Raw genomic sequence first — 24396 nt, forward strand, 5'->3', positions numbered from 1 at the left:
GTTTTGACCCATTGTGCAGCATTGACTTTCCTTTTGTTTGAAAATCAATAAACTTATTTTCTTCCTCAGTCGCCCCTGGATTGCTCATCCAGGAAATTTTATCTCCCCTAATCTTAAACATTGGAGAGAAATAATTTTCACCTCGTTGGCCAAAAGCTAAGTTTCGTCTGAAATTCAACCCATTCCCAGACCTTTGGTTGGACCCTGTTATGTCCATGCCTAAAACTCCTCATTGGCTTCCTCCTCAGGAAGACTGTACACAAGCAGCCCACACCTCACCTGCCTGCACTGATCTGCAGAAGTCAGAAGTTCCCAGCATTTACCACATCACACCACTGTGCCTTTAGCCACACCGTCCCTTCTGCCTGAGAAGTTCCTCTCACATTGATTTACTGGTTACTCATCACTCAAGATCACCTCTCTCTGAAATCCCCAGAATAAATTCAGTACCCTCCTTCCAGTTTACTACAATCCTATACAGAGGGTCCTCAGGTTAAACACAGTTCAGTTCCTACAACAGTGATATAATCCAAATTTTGGTGTAAGTTGAAACACACTCTAGCCTGAGTCACTTACCTATCCTAACACAGTTGTAAAATCATAATCTAGAACACAGAAAACTTTAACCCACAGAAAAAGGAAAAGGACATAAATACACTATATTGTATACTGTACTATAGTAACAGAAAAAATGACAAAGCAACACAAAGGGAACACTTACGCTTTTAGCAGTCAAAAATGGCATAGTTAAGCATACTCCCAGGGAACTCCAACTCCAGCTTAGTGTGTATTCTTCTGCACACACAAACAAACTAGTTTGCCCGTGTAGTTCCTAAGTACCATACTAACCTCTTAAGCTCACGTCTCAATTTTTTAGTTTTTATGGGAGTGAGCTTTGTAAACTCGAAGCGTTGTATGTTGAGACTGTCTCAACAGTGGACCCCCTGTATTCAAATTGTTTGTATCTCTTTCCTTAGTAGATAGACTGTGCAAGTTTGTTGATTATCTCTGTCCCACCATCTCCATCTCTTACAAGCCCAGAAGCTAGCAACCATGTACTTAGTACATAGTTGGTGCTTAATGAATGTATTGTGAACTAAGGCAACAGACTAGACTTGTTGAGTATGTATAACAGGTAGAGATAGCTTTACAATTCACAGTCTTCTTTTCATGAGGATGATTTTATCCAGATGATTCTAGCCAGAACAGCTAACATTTATTTTTAATCATGGCAAACTTTATTCTCAGAGTTGTTAAATATGATGAGTGTAAATGAGGTGGTATTTACCAGTTACACAAGCTTGTATGCATGCCATAGGTTTGTGGGCAAAGAACTGCAGATAGTGCAGAAGCATCAGCTAGTGTGTATGAGAAGGGAAGACAGCAGAGTCCAGGGTTCACTAAACCAAACTGATAAGCAGCAACATTCATTCTCTGAACACTCAAAATTTCTTGGGAACACTAACTAAAGTCACTAAAATTTATCTGCAAAGATTCTAATTCAAACCAATCCAAAATCTGTTGCAATACAGATTGCACATTTTTAACTGTTATTACTTTGACTAACAACATACAAATATATAGAAGTAGGCAGATCAATATAAACAGAAAATAAAACATTATTCATATGATTAAATAAGTAATTCACATTGAAAATAATTTAAAAGGCTAAAAATACTCATACATTTACAACAGCACACAATAAATGGTGTTGGGAAAATAGGTGTATACAAAAAAAAAAATGAAACTAGACCACCAACTTACACCACACACAAGAATAAACTAAGAATGGGTAAAGGACTTAGATGTAAGTCACAAAAATCATAAAAACCCTAGAAGAAAATACAGGCAGTAGTCTCAGACATCTCTCATAGCAATATTTTGGCTGGTATTTCTCCTTGGATAATTGAAACAAAGGAAAAAATAAACAAATAGCACTTCATCAAACTAAAAAGCTTTTGCATAGCAAAAGAAACCATCAACAAAATGAATGGGAGAACATATTTGCTGATACAGCTGATAAAAGGTTAACATCCAAAATTTATAAAGAACTTGTAACACTCAACACCAAGAAGACAAATAATCCTATTAAAAAATGGGCAAAGGACCCAAATATACACTTTTATAAAGAGGACATATAGATGGACAATAGGCAGATAAAGAAATGCTCAATGTTACCAATCATCAGAGATGCAAATTAGAACCACAATGAGCTATCACCACATACCTGCCAGAATGGCGCTCATCAACAAATCAACAAACAAAAAGTGCTGGCAAAAATGTAGGGATAAGGGAACTCTCATGTACTGTTGGTGGGAATGTAGACTTGTGCAGCCACTGCGGAGAACATTACAGAGTTTCCTCACTTCTGGAAATATACCCTAATAATCCCAAAACACTAATTCAGAAGAAGATATGCATCCCCCGTCCATTGCAGCATTGTTCACAATAGCCAAGATATGCAAACAGCCCAAGTGTCAGTCAGTGGACGAGTGGATTAAAAAGCTGTATGTTTATACAATGGAATACTGTGTGGCTGTAAAAAGGAAGGAAATTTTACCCTTTGCAACAACATGGATGGACTTGGAGATTTTTATGCTAAGTCAAATAAGCCAGGCAGAGAAAGACAAATACCATATGATCTGACTTATATGTGCAATCTAATGAACACAAAAACTGATGAACAAAATAGAAACAGAGTCATGGACACATAGAAAACAGATGAACAGCTGTCAGAGAGAAGGGGAATGAAAGGACTGGATGAAAGAAGGTGAAAGGATTAGCCAAAAAACATATATACATAACACATAGATACAGACGACAGGGTGGTAAACAGCCAGAGGGAAAGGAAGGCAAAGGGTACAAGATGTAGTAAGTAAATGGAAAGATACTGAGTTAGACACTTGAAACCTGTTATGGTTTGGCAAACCATGACATCCCAATAACTTAAAAAAAAATTTTTTTTTTTTTTTTGTATTTTTCTGAAGCTGGAAACGGGGAGACAGTCAGACAGACTCCCGCATACACCTGACCGGGATCCACCCGGCATGCCCACCAGGGACGACGCTCTGCCCACCAGGGGGCGGTGCTCTGCCCCTCCGGGGCCTCGCTCTGTTGCGACCAGAGCCACTCTAGTGCCTGAGGCAGAGGCCAAGGAGCCATCTTTGCTCCAATGGAGCCTTGGCTGCGGGAGGGGAAGAGAGAGACAGAGAAGAAGGAGGGGAGGGGGGTGGAGAAGCAAATGGGCGCTTCTCCTGTGTGCCCTGGCAGGGAATCGAACCCGGGTCCCCCGCACGCCAGGCCGACGCTCTACCACTGAGCCAACCGGCCAGGGCAAAAAATAAATTTTTTAAAAAGGAAATAATTTAAAAAGCTAAAACCTCTCATATATTAACAGCCCACTTATCTGACATATTTGGCTGTCATAAGATACATAATCTTAGGCTTAAGTTTATTGATTTTGAATTGGATGTAACTTTATTAATTGATCTATTTTTCAGCAAAACAGCTGAAATGCAGCATCAGTAAAACGAGCTATGTACGAGGGAGGGGGATCCTTTGAAAGCTGAGAAAACAGTGGGAGTGAAGGAGTATACACCATAGTAAATTGGGGGGGGACTTTATTTGGAAACATCATAACACTGTAGAGAAGGATGCGCACACACTTCCCATCCCTGAGAGCTGCACAGAATTACTATAGAGTACTATGTCTATTGGTTATTGTTTATGATTATCCAAGTGATTACTAGAATTTTAATTATACCCAAAACATTCTGATAAAGAGTTGCAGTGTGTAATACACTTTAGGAAAATTTCCAAAAAAAGGAATATATAAAACTTAATTGCTTCAAAAGTGTTAAATATCAGTAATCTAAAAAATTCACCTATGTGAAAAGGTTCATTCCCAATATTGCTCCAGAAATTGAGTGTTGATAGTTAGCTTAACGATGAGTGAACCTGACTCCAAGACTCTTTGTATAATCTAAATAAACAAGCAGAATAACTGGATTCAGTTCAGTTCTAGATGGTAACTACATCTCAAAAGTAAAGACTTTCACACACACACAAAAACAATTTCCATATATAAATTTTATTCCATTTAACATCATAGAAAACGTTAAACTTAAAAAAGAAAATAAAAATATGCACCTTTTACAAGTCAAAGAAAAGCAAGTCTTAGCATTTGAATTGGTCTGCAAAAAACAAAAACAAAAAAACCCAAATACATTACAGGTACAAACTGCTACAGCAAGTCTAAAAGAAGTTGTACAGAGTCCTTTTGAAAAAGTTAAAATTGATTCCAAGAATACTTTTCATATTTAAATGTACAGGCACTGACCAATTTACAAATATTTACAAAACTCCAAACAACCTTAATAAAGACTGTAGCTTTTTCAGCAGCCACCATTCCTTGCTCATGTGGAAAAGAAACACTAAAAAAGTTATCTTTACAAATATTAAGCTTTTATTTATAATAATTGTCTTACCCTAAAACATTTTATAGGGGCTTACTGCCTAAAAATTCCAGTTTACATTACAATCCTATAATTGTACAGAGGAAAAATCTGATATGATCATTTGGTTATAATCTCAACTTTGATCTTTCAGTTTCTGCTGCTTCATGTCACAGGGAAAATAAAAGCACAGAAATGGGAAGTAAAGCTAAGTGCATATTGCACTAAGCTACCTACCATAAAGCACAGGGGACTTAATCTTTTCAAAATGTCTATGCTGAATGAATGTTTTAAAACAATTCACTAACCACTGTATAATACAGAGTTAGCACTTCTATTACTACAGTGCAAAATATACTGTTACACAAAACTTAAAGCAATCTCAAGAGTACATCAAAAGGAGGTGAGGTACTAATGAAAATGCTAATACAGACACACCCAAAGCCTCTATCCTGGTGAGTCAAGTGAAGACTTAAGGCAATTGTCCAGTATTTCCTGCTTCTGCAGTGATTTCACTGAAATAAAAGATTTCATTTTGCTTCAAGTAACTGAATAACTGACTTGAATCTTCACTTTGCTAGGACAGGCAACAAACTATCTATTGTAGACTGTACTTTCCAAAATTCCACAAATCTCTTCAGTATTAGCATGTGGTACAAATAAATTGAAGTTATATCAAAAACATTTTATTTGTTCAGATTAATTCCCCCAAAAATAGTTTATCTGATAGAATGAAAATTTATGCCATAATATTACTAATCATCAATGTAAACATTTTCAAAAATACATCTTTAAATCAAAGGGTTTTATTAGGAAATGTCATATAAAATATGCAATCTTTATATAAGTATGTCCTCTTAAAAATAAAACATGAAAACAAGAACAATGAAAAGAAATTATGTTGGAGGTAAACAAAATGCATTATGGTGTTACTATTGTTCTTTATTTCTCAGAAGAATTTATTAAGAAATAGAGGCCAATCATCTTTTCAGAAGAATAGCTCTTAAAGGTAGTATACTGTTCAAATCTCTCTTATTTTTCAATCTGTGCCATGACTGTGAGAGAAAGAAAAATCATTCTTAAAACCTAAAATATATTTAGAACAAAGACTGAAAAGAAAGTTACTAGGATGTTAATAGTAGTTCTCAATAAGTAATAAAATTTTGGGTGATTTTTTCTTCTTTGTGCTTTTTTATCTCCCAGGTTTTTAACACAGCCCAAGTACTGTTTCTGTCATCAAAAAGAATATATTTAAATACTCTATACTTGTGCCGCTTCAATGCCTTAATAAACAAATGGGCATATAGGTGGTACAAAAACATACAACTGACATTAACATTTATTCACAGAGTTAAGCAATTTCATCTAAAACAGCAAGGTATAAGGTAATTAAAACAAGACCTTTCCATTTGAGAGAATAAAGGAAAATTACTTCAATTATTTGACTATTTGGCTTCTTAGTAAGCCTTTTCAGTAAAAATGGTATTTATGAATGAGACAGTAAATCTATAACAAAGCACTTTTTATATGCCTCTAAAAAAGACAATGAAGGAAAAAAAGGAACTAAAAGAAGCTCACTCATCAATATGAACAGCAATTTAAGCAATGCTATTTTTAAGTTTTCAATTTAATCTGACAGACAAAAATATTCCCTCTTGAATATTTGTTTTGTACTGCAGCAGTTCCATTTATTTAAAATTTTCTATTCTGGTTGACAATTGAGAGGGCCTAATTTGAAGAACTGGTAATATGATACACTTGCTTTTTAAAATTATCATCAAACTAAAGTTCAACTGTATGTCTTGATAATGAAAAAGTATGCCTCTAAAATGATCTTCACAGTTTGTTGATCTTTTTCTTCTATGAAGCATTTCTCCTGTATATCACATAGTGCATATTTCTATCAGTGTGTTTCTACACTGGACTGTGGAATTCCTTGAAGACAGAAACCACATCTAGCAAAATAACTGATGAATAAATTCATAATGTGAACTAAAGAGCTAAGGAATAAACTATAGCATGTATATGTGTATATTTATGTGTATATATATGACTGAAGTTTATATATAATATGTTTAAGTATACAAATGTATTTTAACTTCTCAAAATATAAACAAAGATAAAAGGGAACCCAAGTTCCTGTTACAGCCAGGTATACAAGGAAAAAATATCATGAAACTGACATCAGCTTTGTTTTAAGGCTACACTAAGTTCCCCAATATTTTTGGAGGCAAAAGAGTCCTTCAGGCTTCAGTCACTCATTTTGAGAGTTTAATAAGTCACTATAGAAATACTATTTCCATGAAAGTGAAAGCCATTTGAAAACAGAGCCAGGTCTCTCTGAAGGAAAAGTATATCTAAATTCAAGTAATAAATTCCTACTGTGCCACATTAATGGCTTCACAACACAGAAACCAGGGCTATTCTGTCCTATTACATACATATGTATTTCATTTATAAGCACACTCATCCACTAATATATTTTTTTATTTCCACTAATATTTTAAGAGTTAATATGATGCATTGTTTACCTTTAAAAATTCATCCTTTATCATGTCAAACTTCTGCTTTTCATGTACAGCTCTGGCTGTATTTGTTCCATCAAAAGGTTCTGCAATGTTAAATGCACATATAAACAAAAAATTATTAAAATAAGAGCTTGTTTTTTTTTATTTGGTTGAAATATATGAAATTATCAATATTTAATAGTTTTTACCTAGAAAATAGTAATTGCATATGGTTCAGCCTAATATCTTATTAGATTTATGCATATTAAAAGTAGTTCTATATGCTTATGAACGGTCTAATAAGGTAGAAAGAATTCAAAAGAGAAGATAACTAAAAATGAAGTCATCAGTGTAAGTATGTTAAATCTATTTACATCATAAAAGTGGATGATTTCTGAAGAACTACAAAGGATGAGAAACTTACAGTTAAGAGAATAAAATTAAAGTTATCAAAAACAATAAAGCACTATATCTAAGAAAGGTGGTCAATGTCAAATATCACAGAAAGTTAAATTTAAAAGACCATTGATTTGTCAAGCAGGAAAAAGGTCAAAATCTTCTAAAGTAGAGGCTTAATATTGTTGAGACTGGAAGACAGTACAGAGTTATGGTGTGAGTGGTTCAGAAAAAGATTCAGAGAGAATAGTAACTTGTATGAGAAAGTCGACAGTGAAAAGAAGAGAGAAAAACAGGACAGCAATTCGAGAAGACAGAAAGAAAACAAAGAGCTTTAGAGAACAGAACATTCCGTTCCGCGTCTTCACCCCCACTCCACTCACCCTTCACCCAATGTCTTATACAGAAGATGAGGAAACTGAAGATAACAGTGAGAAAAGGAGGGTAACTAAAGGCATTAGGCATAACATGGATAGCTGAAATAATGCTAGTAGTAGGTAAACATTACTAGAGTTTTAAAATCTTGGCACTGAAAATGAGAGTAAAAGTACTTAGAAAAGCCAGTAGGATCAAGTTAAGAGTATTTTTCAAAGATAAGAACTATGTATGCCTTAAAGCTGAGAATGAAGTTGCTATAATAAAGAGGAAAGGTAACTAAAGGAAAAAGACCTAGAAAAAGCTGAAAACTGATGGGGAGGTTAACTGCAGATCTGTCATACAATCTAAGGCCCATAATTTTTAAAAACTCCTTTTGTTTATTTTTTATTGCTTAGAAAGGCTAGTTTTATTGCTCAGTACTGTTCTTTTTCTTGTTTTTTTTTTTTATTAAATTTATTGAGGTGACGTTGACTAATCAAATTATATAGGTTTCAGGTTTACAATTTTATAATATATCATCTGTAAATTGCAGTGTTCACCATCCAGAGTCAAGTCTCCTTCCATCACCACCTATCCCCTCTTTATGCTCTTCTACTTCCCCCCGTACAGTACTGTTTTTTTTTTTGTTTTGTTTTGTTTTTGTTTTTGTTTTTGTATTTTTCTGAAGCTGGAAATGGGGAGAGACAGTCAGACAGACTCCCGCATGCGCCCGACCGGGATCCACCCGGCATGCCCACCAGGGGCGATGCTCTGCCCACCAGGGGGCGATGCTCTGCCCCTCCGGGGCGTTGCTCCGCCGCAACCAGAGCCACTCTAGCGCCTGGGGCAGAGGCCAAGGAGCCATCCCCAGCGCCCAGGCCATCCCTGCTCCAATGGAGCCTTGGCTGCGGGAGGGGAAGAGAGAGACAGAGAGGAAGGAGGGGGCGGGGGTGGAGAAGCAAATGGGCGCTTCTCCTTGTGTGCCCTGGCCGGGAATTGAACCCGGGTCCCCCGCACGCCAGGCCGACGCTCTACTGCTGAGCCAACCGGCCAGGGCCATTTTTTTTTAATAGAATAATGCCATATACCAAACTATCAGATCAAACCATGCATAGCAACTTATAATAGTCAAGTGTTTAATATTCAAAAGAATACAAGTAACTAAAATAATATATACCCACTGTATAGTTTAGCAAACCAAACACCAAAGCAGGATATCTAATTTCATATTCACAAACTCTTAAAATGTTGCCTAGAATCCAAAATAAAAATATTCTAAATTTGATCTTTTCTGACAAATGCTGAATCTCAACCATTTATTCTTTTTTACAAAAGTCATCAACTCAGCACTTTTGAGAAAAACTATTCAACTACATGTAAATTAATTTTAGACAACACAAAACACCTAAATTCATGTTTATTTCCTACAAATGAAAATTTCAAATTTATTTTTAAAAATTAAATTAAAAACATAGCTAAAGACTTGTAATTCACTTAGAACATAATTTGTTACTTTAAAATAATATAAGATGAAATTAATTATTCAAGTAATTCTCTCAGTACCACACAATAATGAGAGAGAGTAGTGGGAAAGCTACCTTCTACACAGATGTACTTAGTTCTCCATTCAATACCATCAGGTCTGGGAATGGCTTTGGCTTCACGAACTGAAATCATTTGACTGTTCCAACTATTAGAAGAAAAACATTAATTATGTTAATTATTTTAATTTCCTTTCATTATTTGTATTATATAAGTAATAAGGCCTACTCTGATTTTCTCAAGAACACTGAAACTTGCCTCAACCCTCTGCAATACAATCCCCACTTTCCCTTCTCTACTTTTTTTTTCTCCATAGCACTTAAAGTCTAACAATTTGCTCAGTTATTGTTGTTTATGGTACACCTCCAAAATGCTAAATTATTTCTGTATTTTTTCACTGTTCAATTACTTGTTTAGTACAAACTAGGCACTTGATATTTACTGAATAAATATAAAAAAATAAGAACATGTAAGAAAAAAATATAAAAACTGTATTCATTATTAATACCCCATTAAGAATTTTTTATTTAGGAAGAGGTGATCTTCCTGTGCTATTTTCTTTTTTCTTTTTTGTATTTTTCTGAAGTAAGAAGCAGGGAGGCAGAGAGACAGACTCCCACATGCACCCCACCGGGATCCACCCGGCATGCCCACTAGGCGGCAATGCTCTGCCCATCGCAAGCGTAGCTCTGTTGCAACCGTAGCCATTCTAGCGCCTGAGGCGGAGGCCATGGAGTCATCCTCAGCATCCAGGCCAACTTTGCTCCAATGGAGTCCACTGTGGGAGGGGAAGAGAGAGACAGAGAGAGAAAAGAGAGGGGGAAGAAGCAGATGGGCGCTTCTCCTATGTGCCCTAGCCGGGAATCGAACCTGGGACTTCCACATGCTGGGCTGATGCTCTACTGCTGAGCCAACTAGCCAGGCCTTCTTGTGTTATTTTCTGATATTATTAAGTAATTTTTGTTCAATGAATATCTCTTTGTATGATTTGGGAAAAAATTTTGAAAATTTCCAATAGAAGCAAATAAATGCTGGTTTAGGGAAGCAAAATTAATATTCTGTAAAAATAGTAATACACTGAAAACATGTATTGCTATATATAGATATAGCAGTTACTAATGAAGTTTTCTTCAAGTAAAATAATATTTTCTGTGCATCTGAGGTAAATTGTACAGTCTTTAATATGTACTAACTACATTGTTTTTTATAAATTTCTTTACAATAGTTCTATATAAGTACTACTTTATTTTTTGCAAAAATCATTCTAACATGTATGACTATCAGCCCATAGACAAGAGAAAAATTAGTTTGGGAAACAGTTGATGCCTTTTTTTCAGCTCTATTTAGATTTCTCCACCATTTCAGTAAGAAGAGAAAAGACCCTGGTTTTGGGACCTTCCAAGTCCAACACTTGCCCTACTCTTCTCATATTTATTAGAGAATTCTCAAGAATATAATTGTGAGTCCAGTATGGTATTTGTTTCTGGAAAATTGATTAAAACCTATGTTAAATATTCAAAAAAAATCTTGTATCTTGTGAAGCCTGATCATTGAAAAGAATCACCAAAGTATGGTTCTCTACATTTGCTTTTCAAGAGTACAGTTTAAAAATGCAGGGTGGGGCAAAAGTAGGTTTACAGTTGTTTGTAATAAAAATAATACAATAATTAATAAAAAAGAATGCAAGAATAATCTGTTTCATGTACTCACAACTACAAACCTACTTTTACCCCACCCTGTACTTTGCAAAGACAGCTCTAAGTTATTTAAATTATATATATAAATATATATATATATATATCTCAGAAATTATGCTTTAAAAAATAAGTGGGTTGTCAAAGATATTACTGCTTATAGTAAAATGTCTTCAATCCTCTGTCAAAGGCCCAGTGACTGGAATCCACGTGGACCAATGCACCAGTGGTCAGCTTTTAGTTCTCATTTTATACTTGAGCTATCAAAAAATGTGACACAGATAATCACTCCCTTCTCCACAAAATATGTTTTTCCCTTGGATTTCAAGACACTACCTTATATTGGCTTACCTCCTACCTCAACAATTCTTCCTTTTTAGACTCTCTTCTCATCCCTAATCTCATTTTTATTGCATCTTTGTACTGACATTTTTCAAAGAGAAAAACTATAAAATTCAAAAACAATTCAAAAGTTAACATTTTGCTACATTTGTTAGTTTGTGTATATGTATGTTCTAAACTGAACCATCTGTTAAGCTGTAGCTATCATAAAATTTCATTTCTTTATCCTTTGGCATTTATCTTTTAAGAATAAGACCATTCTCCTTTATAACACCAACAGCACCTAGAAATTAACAGTACCTCAAATGCCTTTCCGCACTATAATGTGAGCTTCATGAAGACAAGGATTTATGCCTGTTTTGTTAACTGCCGTATCCCCAGTAGGGAGGAAAATAGCTTGGTATACAGTAGGCCAGTGGTAGTCAACCTGGTCCCTACCACCCACTAGTGGGCATTCCAGCTTTCATGGTGGGTGGTAGCGGAGCAAGCAAAGTATAAATAAAAAGATAGATTTAACTATAGTAAGTTGTTTTATAAAGATTTATTCTGCCAAACTTAGTGAAAATCCGACACAAAGTACTTGGTAAGTAATTATTATTATATGCTTTAACTTGCTGTAACTCTGCTTTATAAATTTTATAAAGTAAAGTTACTTCCCTACATAAATCACCATTACTGTGGAACCGGTGGGTGGTTAGAAAATTTCACTATTAACAGAGATACAAAAGTGGGCGGTAGGTATAAAAAGGTTGACTACCCCTGCAGTAGGCATTCAATGATTTCTCAAATAAAGTGAGAGAAAAAAGCAAAATAAAAAAGGAGATTAAAATATTGTACCTTTGTAATTTCCCTTTTAAAAAATGCATGTGTTTAAGTATATAAAAAATGCATGTGTTTAAGTATATATCTACACACACACACACACACACACACACACACACACACATTTCTTTTTTTAAGTGAGAGGATGGGAGACAGACAGACTTCCATATGCACCTCGTCCAGGATCTACCGGCAACCCCTGTCTGGGGCCAATGCTTGAATCAACTGAGCTATCCTCAGCACCCAGGGCTGAATCCAGAACCAATCAAGCCACTGGCTGCAAGGGGAAGAGTGAGAGAAGGGCAGAGAGGAAAGGGAAAAGCAGCAGATAGTCACTTTTCATGTGTGCCCTGACCAGGGATGGAACCCGGGATGTCTGGATACCAGGCCAATACTCTATCCATGAAGCCAACCAGCCAGGGCTTATAGGTATATATTTTTAATTTAACAAATAAGACTAGCGCCTGACCAGGCGGTGGCGCAGTGGATAGAGCGTCAAACTGGGATGTGGCGGACCCAGGTTCAAGACCCAAGGTCGCCAGCTTGAGCGCAGGCTCATCTGGTTTGAGCAAGGCTCACCTCAAGCAAGGGGGGTTACTCGGTCTGCTGAAGGCCCGCGGTCAAGGCACATATGAGAGAGCAATCAATGAACAACTAAGGTATTGCAACGAAAAACTTATGATTGATGCTTCTCATCTCTCTCCATTCCTGTCTGTCCCTATCTGTCTCTCTCTCTGTCACTGTAAAAATAAATAAATTATAAAAAAAAAAAAAAAAAAAAAAAAACCCAAATAAGACTAGCAGTAATAATGTGTGATTACACATCCAGGAAATAAAGAGGATTCACAGACTCTCTAGTATGTATGTCTGTAATACTTAGAACTTATAATTTTTGTTTTGCTAAAATACAAAATGATTAAGCTTTGACTATATTTTTTTCAAGATACCTTGAGCTTATCCCCCCCCCCCCCCCTTATTCTGTCAGTTCTCTGTTCCCAGGTGTGGTTTTAGAAGCATGGCTTCATTGTAAGAATTTTCAGCAGCAAGGTTTAGGAGGAACTATGACTGAAATAGGTAAGAAAATCTTAGTAATTTTTAAATGGCTACATAAAATGTCTGCAACATTTATACTGTATACTCAAGCATCTCTTAAGAGGCACTTAATTCTTGTCTTCAAATACAGAAAATTTTCAACTGAATATCTCAAAGTTCAGAAGAAATATGTACAAATATTTCTAACAGTTCTCAAAATTCTGCATAGCACCAAGTTTATTACCATGACTACACTCTTGGCTGTGTTCTCTACAAATTTCTGAAAATATCTAGTATGAAACAATATTGCAGTTGACAAATGAACTATATGATGAAAGAGTGGGGGAAGATGGCTCCTTAACAAATATATACAGAAGTTCAAAACCTCTTTCAAGCATCAGCATACTAGCCAGTATCATTTAGCATAACAAGCTGGTTTCTGCTAATACTAAACTATGTAACACACAACCTGCAAAACCTACCATCTTGTTTTAGTCCAACAAAGTGGAGATTTTCAAGGTGCCTGTATGTTAAGTATTCCAATCCTAAATTATACATGGCAGAAATATACTTTCCCCCACGAATCCTTTTCTCTCTATGAAAAATTCTCCCAATCCCTAATTTATATGACACAACACAATGCCAATATGGTCTAACAATTTACACTGTGGCTTTGTAGTCAGACCTGAATTTGAATACTAGTTCTCTCACTATCTGTTGTTTTGCCATGGGCAAGTTTCAAGTACAAAATTCCCTAAGCTTGACAGGGGGTTATTTTGAGGATCACTTGAGATAATACATGGGAATGACTCAGCATACCCTAAGGACACTAGATAAAGAAATACTCACTAAACATTAGCTATGGCCATTGCAATATCTGAACTCTAGAATAACCTTTACAGTTTCTTATGTCCCATGTTTCATAAAGCTTTTTTTCCCTTTTATTGAATTCTTTGGGGTGACACTGGTTAACAAAATTATATAGGTTTCAGGTGCATAATTTCAAACACCTCATCTACACACTGTATTGTGTTCACCACCCCAAGTCAAGTCTCTGTCCATCACCATTTATGTCCCTTGTACTCTCCTCTATCGCCCCCCACCTTACCTCCCTCAGAAATCACCATAGTGTTGTACATGTCCATCAGTTTTTCCTCCTTTTCGCTCAATCCTTCCACCACCCCCAGCCCAATGCCACAAAAACAAAAGCTGTCAGCCTGCTCTCTATCTATGAATCTGTCTCTATTTTGTTAGTTCATTATGTATATTAGACTTCACATATGAGTGAAATCCTATGATACTTGTCTTTCTCTGACTGGCTATTTCACTTAGCATAATGCTTGCCAGGTCCATCCATGCTGTTGCAAAGGTTAAGATTTCCTTCTTTTTTACAGCTCAGTAGTATTCCATTGTGTAAATGTACCATAGCATTTTTATCCATTAATCTACTGATGGACACCTAAACTGCTTCCAAATCTTGGCTATTGTAAATAATGCTGCAATGACTATAAGGTGCATACATTCTTTCAAATTAGCGTCTCAGGTTCCTTCAGATATGTCCTCAGAAGTGGAAATGCTCAATCATATGGCAGTACCATTTTTAATCTTTTGAGGTAACTCCATACTGATTTCCCTAGTGGCTGCACCAATCTGCATTCCTACCAACAGTACACGAGGGTTCCCTTTTTGTCAATACTTGCTGTTTGTTTATTGATGATGGCTATTCTAAGAGGTGTGAAGTGATACTCCATTGTGGTTTTAATTTGCATTTCTCTGATATTAGTGACTAAGCATCTTTTCATATGTCTATTTGCCATCTGTATGTCCTCTTTGGAGAACTATCTACTATAATCATGTCCTCTGCCCACTTTTTAATTGAACTGGGTTTTTTTGGGAGTTGTGTTTTAGAAGAATTTTGTAAATTTTGGATATTAACCCCTTATCAGATGTATCATTGGCAAATATATTCTCCCATTCAGTGGGCTGTCTTTTTCTTTTGTTGCTGGTTTCCTTCCTTTGCTCTGCAAAAACTTTTTAGTTTGATCTAGTTTCATTTGTTTATTATTTTTTGTTTTCCTTGCCAAGATGATGTATCAGAAAAAAATACTATGAGAGGTGTCTTAAGATTTTACTATGCTTTGTTCTAGGATTTTTATGGTCTTAACTCTAACTTTTAAGTCTTTAATCCATTTTGAGTTTAATCTTGTGTATGGTGTAAAACAGGGGTCCCCAAACTACGGCCCGCGGGCCGCATGCGGCCCCCTGAGGCCATTTATCCGGCCCCCACCGCACTTCCAGAAGGGGCACCTCTTTCATTGGTGGTCAGTGAGAGGAGCATAGTTCCCATTGAAATGCTGGTCAGTTTGTTGATTTAAATTTACTTGTTCTTTATTTTAAATATTGTATTTGTTCCCGTTTTGTTTGTTTACTTTAAAATATGTGCAGTGTGCATAGGGATTTGTTCATAGTTTTTTTATAGTCCGGCCCTCCAGTGGTCTGAGGGACAGTGAACTGGCCCCCTGTGTAAAAAGTTTGAGGACCCCTGGTGTAAAAGGTGGTCTAATTTCTTTTTTATTTTGCAAGGATCTGTCCAATTTTCCCAACACCATTTATTGAACAGACTATCTTTACCATTGTATGTTACTGTCTACTTTGTCAAATATTATTTGGCCATAAAGTCATGGGTTTATTTCTGGGCTCTCTATTCTGTTCCACTAATCTCTATGTCTATTTTTATCCCAGCACCATATTGTTTTTATTACTATGGCTTTGTAGTATAGTTTGATATCAAGTAGCATGAGTCCTCCAACTTTGTTCTTCTTTCTCAAGATTGCTATTGCTATTCAAGGTCTTTTGTGGTTCATATACATTTTTGGAAATTTTGTCCTAGTTTTGTGAAATACATACACCACTGCTGTCTTAACAGAAATTGTGTTGACTCTATAGATTGCTTTAGGTAGTATAGATATCTTTTTTTTTTTTTTTTTTTTTTTTTACAGGGACAGAGAGAGTCAGAGAGACGGATAGAAGGGATAGATAGGAACAGACAGACAGGAACAGAGATGAGAAGCATCAATTATCAGTTTTTCATTGTGACACCTTAGTTGTTCATTGATTAATTTCTTATATGTGCCTTGACCGCGGGCCTTCAGCAGACCGAGTAACCCCTTGCTTGAGCCAGAGACCTTGGGTCCAAGCTGGTGAGCTTTTTGCTCAAGCCAGATGAGCCCGTGCTCAAGCTGGCGACCTCAGGGAATTGAACCTGGGTCTTCCGCATTCCAGTCTGATGCTCTATCTACTGCGCCACTGCCTGGACAGATAGTATAGACATTTTAATTGTTATTTCTTCCTATCCATGAGCATGGTACAGTGGTACCTTGTCACACAAGTTTAATTCGTTTCATGGCTGAGCTCGTGACTCAATTTGCTAGTGTGTCAAATCGAATTTCCCCATTTAAATTAACAGGAATGCAATTAATCCATTCCAACCGCCCAAAACCACACAAATTTTTTGTTTTATATGCTTTTAAATAAGAAAATGTACTTTATAAATAACAAATACATATACATATACATAGTAAGGGAGAATGTAAAGAAATAAACTGGTTTATGAAGTGTATTTACCTTCAAAGTCAGGCGAAGATGCTGGCAGAGGGGGAGACATTAGCATAACAATCACTCTTCCCAAGCAGGAAGGTCATTAGCAATTTAACGGACAGCTGCCCAGCACTATTTTTAACAATAAAACTGAGGAAACTCAGAAAATACAAACTTTACAAACTCATTTACCCAACAATCATCATTTCTTTCATTGACTTTTGGCTTTTTCACCACACTTTTCTCACTTTCATTAGAGGCCATTTCAACAAAAACCTCTACATGAAAGTCTGTTTCTTCCTCCCTTTCAGAACGTTCAGCAGGCCATCTAGTGGAGGGTGATGGAAGTTCGTGATTCAAATATCCGCTCATGACTTAAAGCAAAATATCTCGTGCTAACTGCTCATGATTCAAAGTGCTTGTGTATCAAGGTACCACTGTGTATGTTTCCACTTATTTGTATCTTTTACATACAATTGCTTTCTTCAGTGTCATATAATTTTCTAAGTATAGTTCTTTTACATCCTTGGTTCAACTTATTCCTAGGTATTTTATTCTTTTTGAAGCAATTGTGAATGGAATTATTTTCTTGTTTCTCTTTCTCATAGAGTTCATTACTGGTATATAAAAATGGAACTGACTTCTGGATATTTTGTATCCGGCAACTTTACTGAATTTATATATCAGCTCTAGTAGTGTTTTTTCTGGGGGGGCAGGGGGTGGGGTTTGATGGAATCTTTAAGATTTTCTATATACAGTATCATGTCATCTGCAAGTAATGAGTTGTATGAGGTAGTTTCACAATCAGTCACAGGTAGGGATGAGTGGTGGTCACCAGGTTGATACAGGTTCAAATTTGGTACCAGTGTTGGGTCTGAGGCCATTCAACAGATGTCCTGGGGTGTACCAAGTCTGTGGAGATGGAAGTCAGCAGCGTGAGGCTGTCAGAAGTAGGATGAAAGAGGCTAGTGGGTCTCAGATAAGGAGGAGGTACTGGTCAGGCTTGAGGGAAGATGTGGGGTTTGGCCTCCGCCCTAGAGCCAAAATACTCAATCTGTCCTGGATTTTTCTGGACCTTGACAGGGCAGAGTCACTAGGAGCTGGGTGGGTGGGGCCTCATGAAGCCCAGAAGGTGATTCTAGAGGATATTCCTTAAGTGGGAAGTGATGGCCAGGTTCACAGGAAAGTAGGGGGAATGGCCCCAGTCCCAAAGCCACACAACTCAAGTCACTAATATACTGCCTGAGTCTGCCTAGACCTCTATATACTGGCTAAGGAAGTTGACTTCTCAGCAGGACAATCTCCACAGGGTGAGGTGAGAGGCAGTCCAGAGATTGGGGCTATTGCTTCCCCCAGGCTGATGACACCCAAGAAAGATGACATCTATGATATGAGAGAATGAATTAGCAGTGGGATCCTGGTGGCTGTCCCTTCAGGACTCATCCCAGAGACAAATCCCAGACTCTCCTCACATGACTATTCTGCTTTGCCCTCTCTCTGCCAGATCCCAGGGTAAGTGGCTGCAAACAAAATTTTGAGTATTGGGCCTTTAAGAGTGTGCCTGTATCTCTAACACACTACTGTCTTTCACTGGCCAACAGAAACCCTAGTGCTTTTCAAAGCAAGATGTTATTTATGTGCTCTGAATTAGGGAGCCCAGCTTGGGGTTAAGACCCCAAGCTTTCTAAGGGGAACACCCCCAAACACTGCAGCTGAGATATCCCTTTGGAATCTCAGCCACAACTCTTGAGAGTAGGGCCAGCCCTTTTTACATCTCTGCCTTTTCTACCAGTCTTGATGTTACTTCTTCTATAAATCCTTGATTATAAGACTTATCTTCAGCTAGTCTTCAGTTGGTTATTCAGGATGATTGTTCTATATTTTAGTTGTAATTCCAGTTTGGTATTACATCTATATACAATGAAGGATCCTTCCTTTCTATCCTTGTTGCCTGGACTTATATGTAGAACATTAAAACTTCATTCTTACTGAATTACTTTCCTCCAGCACTTCATCTATATACAAATGAAGGATCCTTCCTTTCTATCCTTGTTGCCTGGACTTATATGTAGAACATTAAAACTTCATTCTTACTGAATTACTTTCCTCCAGCACTTTTCCTATTCGTTTTCTTAACCTAATTCAGTAATTTTAGTCATCTTAAGGATCTTTGAATCTTGTTCATAATCTTACTTTCTGCTTCAAAATTTATTCATTTACAACAAGTATTTGTCAAGTACCCACTATTTGGCACTGAGGTAGGTACTAGACACAACTGTAATCTAATAGATATAAACAATCTGGTATAATGTTTACTTTTAGAAATTTAAATAACATTTCATTTTTCATGCCCTATGCCAAATTATTTTATATAACTCTAGTTTTCTTCAGAACTACTACTATATCATCACAGATAAGACAACAGCAACAGTCAAGTATCACAGTAAGGAGTGTGAATTTTGCAGTCAAAACTATCTGAGATACTCCCCTTATAAGCTGTGTGATCTTAGGGCAAGCTTCTTAACCTCTCTATATGCCTCACTGGTAAAATGGGCATAATATAATACTATCTTATATGGTTATAATGTTAACTGAATGAGATAATACCTATAATTTTTTAGAACAGTTTTTCCCACCAAGTAATATTAATTTGTTACTATTACTATTGCTATTCTCTCTTCAAAGTGGGACCTATAGTCACTGCACCCTCCTTATCTACTTTGTATAATTCCTAACTCTTTTCTCTTCCTCCTTCAAGCTTTTCTAAATTGATCAGAGAGCTATGAACAACCCCTAATCCCACTCTATGAACTAAGAACTTCCATAAGAACTTTCAGTTATGTTTAGTCTGATTATACACTTTAATTTTTCATGTTTACATATCATCCTCAAGAGAAAAAAAAAAGGAAAAGAAGAAGTATTCCTTGATTTATTCAACATATAACAAAACTATTTAATTCAGATATCAGGTATTAAGAAAATCTTTCTCGCCTGACCAGGCGGTGGCATGGTGGATAGAGCACTGGACTGGGATGCAGAGGACCCAGGTTTGAGACCCCAAGGTCGCCAGATTGAGCGCGGGCTCATCTGATTTGAGCAAAAAGCCCACCAGCTTGAACCAAAGGTTGCTGGCTCCAGCAAGGGGTTACTCGGTCTGCTGAAGGCCCGCGGTCACAATCAATGAACAACTAAGGTGTTGCAACGCGCAATGAAAAACTAATGATTGATGCTTCTTATCTCTCTCCGTTCCTGTCTGTCTGACCCTGTCTATCCCTCTCTCTCTCTAAAAAAAAAAGAAAAAAAAAAGAAAATCTTTCTCCAAGTTTGTCTTAGCTGGGTTTTTTACTAGAAATTTAAGTATCTAAAAAAATAGATGTTCCAAACTATATCGTACCTACATAGAATTAATACAAACATTTACTGAGGCCCTACTCTGAAAAGAAGAAGCTAAAATAAAATGGGATCACTAATAAAATTAACTAAAACTGAATTAATAAATTGTAATTTTTTATTAACTAGGAATATGAATTCTACTTAGTTTCTAATAATTAATCTTTAAGTATTAAATTTTATAAACTATACATTTCTGTACAAGTTTATAGCACTGAAATTGACAAATATAACTTCTTGACCAAATCTGTAGCATTCACTTACATATAAATGAATAAATACAATTTGAGGTTTCACTTACTCAAATTCTGTAGCATAATATTTAAGAAAGCCCAGTAAGAGGTCCCCAAGACTTGATTCATTTTTTGAGAGGTAAGGAGGAACATTACATGGAACTTGATGTATAAGGTGCAGCTGTATAGCAGGACTAAAAGATTCCTGTCAGAAATAAAAAGGGAAAAATGTAAAGCCATTTGGAACACACACTAAAAACTTTATAAACCCTGATTTAAAGCTATCTGAAGAAGAGAGAGGAATTTTTTTTTATGTTGGTAATATAAAAATTTGAGGAAATTTTACATCTAAGATTTCACCAGTGTCTGGAGTAGGCCAGAAAGCACTTCTAATCCTTGGCTGAGATAGAGCAACCAATGGATCCATTCTGGCAGCAAAAGACTTCCTAACCCATTAATAAAACCTTATTGTATATAACAAAATTTCATCTAATAACATAGCTTTCTTTACAAATGTACCTCCTTAATTATTTCTACTTTATGTGTTTATATTTTGTATCTTAAAATAAAAAGCAGACAGACATCTGAACTTGTAAAGACAGAGAGGGCAGGGAAGATAGGAAACACAGCAACAAGCAATATTCAGCACATTTTTACCATAATATTCTTAAAGGAGGTTATCATTTGTTCACAATCCAGGACCAAACAACATACTTCTTAGAAAGAATACTAATGGGTACTTATTATTTTTGTCTTTCATAAGCCATTCACTTTCATATCTAATCTTTCCTCTAAAAACAGCAAGTTCTGGCTCTAAAATACACTAAATGAACTATAGAGCTTGAAGTAATACATATCCATAACTTAGAAAATAGTATTTCCAAGGTAATTTGTGCAGTGCCTTCAAAGAAGGGTTTTCTTTACTCCCCTTGATCATTAGAGTAGAAATAGATATATTTTTTAATGCAAATGGTTAAGGTAGTACAATGACAACTATACTTAAGGTTCCCAACTCTAAGAAATCTTAGGTGTATTGCTAGCAATCCAATTAATATCTAATAAGCCTGACCAAGTGGTGGCACAGAGGACAGAGCATCATCAGCCTGGGATGCTGAGGACCCAGGTTCAAAACCCCAAGGTCACTGGCTTGAGTGTGGGCTCATCTAGCTTAAGCGCAGGCTCACAAGCTTGAGTTCAGCGTCGCCAGCTTGAGTGTGAGATCATAGACATAACCCCATGCTCAGTGGCTTGAGCCTTCAAAGGTCACTGGCTTGAGCAAGGGGTCACTGGCTTGGCCGGAGCCCCCCCAGTCAAGGCACATAGGAGAATGCAATCAGTGAACAACCTAAAGGGCTGCAACTAAGAGCTGATGCTTCTCATCTCTCTCTTTTCCTGTCTGTCTGTCCTTGTCCGCATTTCTATCTCTCTCTGTTCCTTCCTCTCTCTGTGTAAAAAAAAAAAAAGTCTAAATAACTCCAACGTAACTACACTGTAATACAGAGAAATGGGGTATTGTATCTATTTAATGGTAGCCCTCAAAAATCATCAGTAAAAAACAAAGGAGCAAGAAAATAAAAATTCCCCTCATTCACCCCATTATCTATAATTCTATTAATGATTTTTAACTCTATGAAGTGATTCTCTTAGAGGTAAAATTCTACACCAACCACAATTCATAAAGCTGGACTCCTAAACTTGAGACCTCCCCTTACACTTGTAACAGATGTAGTATTACAAGTAGATATCTCAATTATCTCTAAGACTAGGGAAAGTAGGAAAGAAGTCTTGATTTAAAATAAAGAGTAAAAGCAGGACAGGTGTATTGCTTCCACCACCTTTTATCTCTTACCTGTTAGGTATAAGATTGAACTTAGGACATTATCTAAAATTAAAAATTTTAAATATTGTTCTCTGGCAAACTAAAGAAAAAGGTATAACAAGGTGAAAAGAAAAGAAAAAGTGGGTCACTGTTTAATAGTTTCTGCTTTCACAGCTACCATTAATTTTTATTTCTAGCACCTAGCACAGTAAACATATAATTTATGAACTGATACTGAAATAATAGAAGTAATTTTCTCACATGAAGTTTTTTTGAACCTCCTTTAAATTTTTTATTTTCTTCAATATTTTAAAGAAAAAATATTAGCAACTGTGAAATTAAAACTGAAGTTATGAGACCTATTCTAATCAAATACTTAAATGACGTGGGACCAACATGGCCAGTCCCTTCCTGGGTCTACTGTTCTTTTTCACATTCATATACAAAAAGGCCTTGCTATACATACTGAGTGAGAACTCAAGTAGTTTATAAAAATAAACTCCAAAAGAAACTACAAGTTAGAAGGAATTCCATATAACCTTAGAAATCCCCACTTTTGGTTCACATTAAAGAAAGATTCTCTGCTTTAAGAAAAATTCCATCAAAGATATTTTTTTAAAGGGATCCCTCCATTGCACTTATGTACTTAATAATAATATACGCTACTTTGGGTAGGATGGGGGTGGGTAGAATTTAAGCTAACATCAGAAAGCATATAAAGAACCAAAGGGAGGAAAAAAGCAGCCTTAAAATACAATCTAAATTCATGGAAAAATAACTGATACAATGTAAGATATTTTTTTGTTGTTTATTTTTGGTTCTTTTTTTAATTGGAAAAATATTTTTATTACTTTTTAAGGTTATATCTTATTTTGGGCTTCTAATAACCAAATGTGTAATGACTCGATTCAAATGATATTTAAATATTGATACTTTTAAAGATATATAGTTTCCATTTTTCTTCAATCGATGCCAACGTAAGAAAAAAATTTTAAGGTGATTCCTTGAAAAACATCTGAGAAGTCTCACTGTTTTGCCAATACAATTGCCTACCAAAATAGGCAAAAACATCTTTTATCATATTCCATCGTTTTTTTGAAGCTTAAAACAATATATAACATAAATGAAAGATGACTGTTTTCCATTTCCAGGCAAAGAATTTAAGTTGCATAATTTTTCAACAATTTGAAATATTTGATCCTAGAAATAAATGTTGAGAAAGGTCTCAAATTAAAAAATAGCTGGTCAGAAATACTTAAGTAGAGTTTTACCTAAATAGATAAAGAACTAAATAACATTAAAGTTCTACCAAGCTTTCTTAATTTTATGCAGATCACCACCAATCTGGTAACGTATGTTGAAGACTGACCACTAAATTTCCTTTAAATTGTACCTGATTTTAGGGAGATTTTTATAGTTTTGAAATCAAGAGACATATAACATAAAGTATAAGTACTATAATTAGGTGTTCAAGAACATGATCTTTGGAGTCAGATAACCTAGGTTTGAAACACTGCTCTTCTATTAGTTATGTGAAGTTACCTAGCTTTGCAAAGGTTTGTCTTCTTCATCTACAATATAAAGAAAATAATAGTACTCATGGGGTTGTTATAAAGGACTAAATGATATAATGTATATAAATCTCAGCAGCAATAGTATTACTTAAATATTCATTATTTAGTATATGCCAGGCATCGTTATAACTATATTTATACAATAATGCAGTATGGTTATATTTCAAAATTAACTTCCTTATGCTTTTTAAAGTTTAAGTATTGTCAACTTTAAAACAATGGTTTTATTCTTACTTTTAAAAAATAAATCCTCAATTTTTTTTATCTTTTCAAAGGTATAGTTATAACCAATTATCTCTCATATTATACTCATTTGAAAACTGAAAATGTTGCTATATGTGTATGTATAATACATATGTATGTATATATGTTGTATGTAAATTTTAATGTATTTTCAATATATAACAGTATAGAGAAATTCTAAGAATTCTTTATTTCACAACTATAAAAAAGAGGCTTATATTATTCTCTATTCTGTTAACATTAATACGCTTCTCCAATATGAAGACACCATTAGGAAAGGAAACAAATATAAGTGTCTTGATAAATCTACCTAGCAAAAATTTAGGTAAATTTCATAATAATATGCTTCCATTAAAATAAAGACCCCTTCCTAAGCTTAATCTGAGTTTATATA

The 24396-nt window shown here is 35.6% G+C and overlaps 1 protein-coding gene across 2 annotated transcripts in view; it reads right to left on the bottom strand.

The window, feature by feature from the left end:
- Nucleotides 1–4072: 4072 nt before the first annotated feature.
- The window catches only part of TENT2 (terminal nucleotidyltransferase 2), a 66693-nt gene continuing 46369 nt past the window's right edge, over nt 4073–24396 (bottom strand). For both annotated transcript variants that reach the window (XM_066381689.1, XM_066381688.1), the window contains exons 12-15: nt 20435–20571; nt 9313–9404; nt 6986–7065; nt 4073–5509 (exon numbers count right to left, since the gene is read on the bottom strand). In XM_066381689.1, the coding sequence (XP_066237786.1) occupies nt 5435–5509; nt 6986–7065; nt 9313–9404; nt 20435–20571 (384 nt within the window). In that variant the 3' untranslated portion in view covers nt 4073–5434. The remainder of the gene's footprint in view (nt 5510–6985; nt 7066–9312; nt 9405–20434; nt 20572–24396) is intronic.

Source organism: Saccopteryx leptura, chromosome 4, assembly GCF_036850995.1.
Source record: "Saccopteryx leptura isolate mSacLep1 chromosome 4, mSacLep1_pri_phased_curated, whole genome shotgun sequence".
In the NCBI taxonomy this organism is placed as follows: domain Eukaryota; kingdom Metazoa; phylum Chordata; class Mammalia; order Chiroptera; family Emballonuridae; genus Saccopteryx; species Saccopteryx leptura.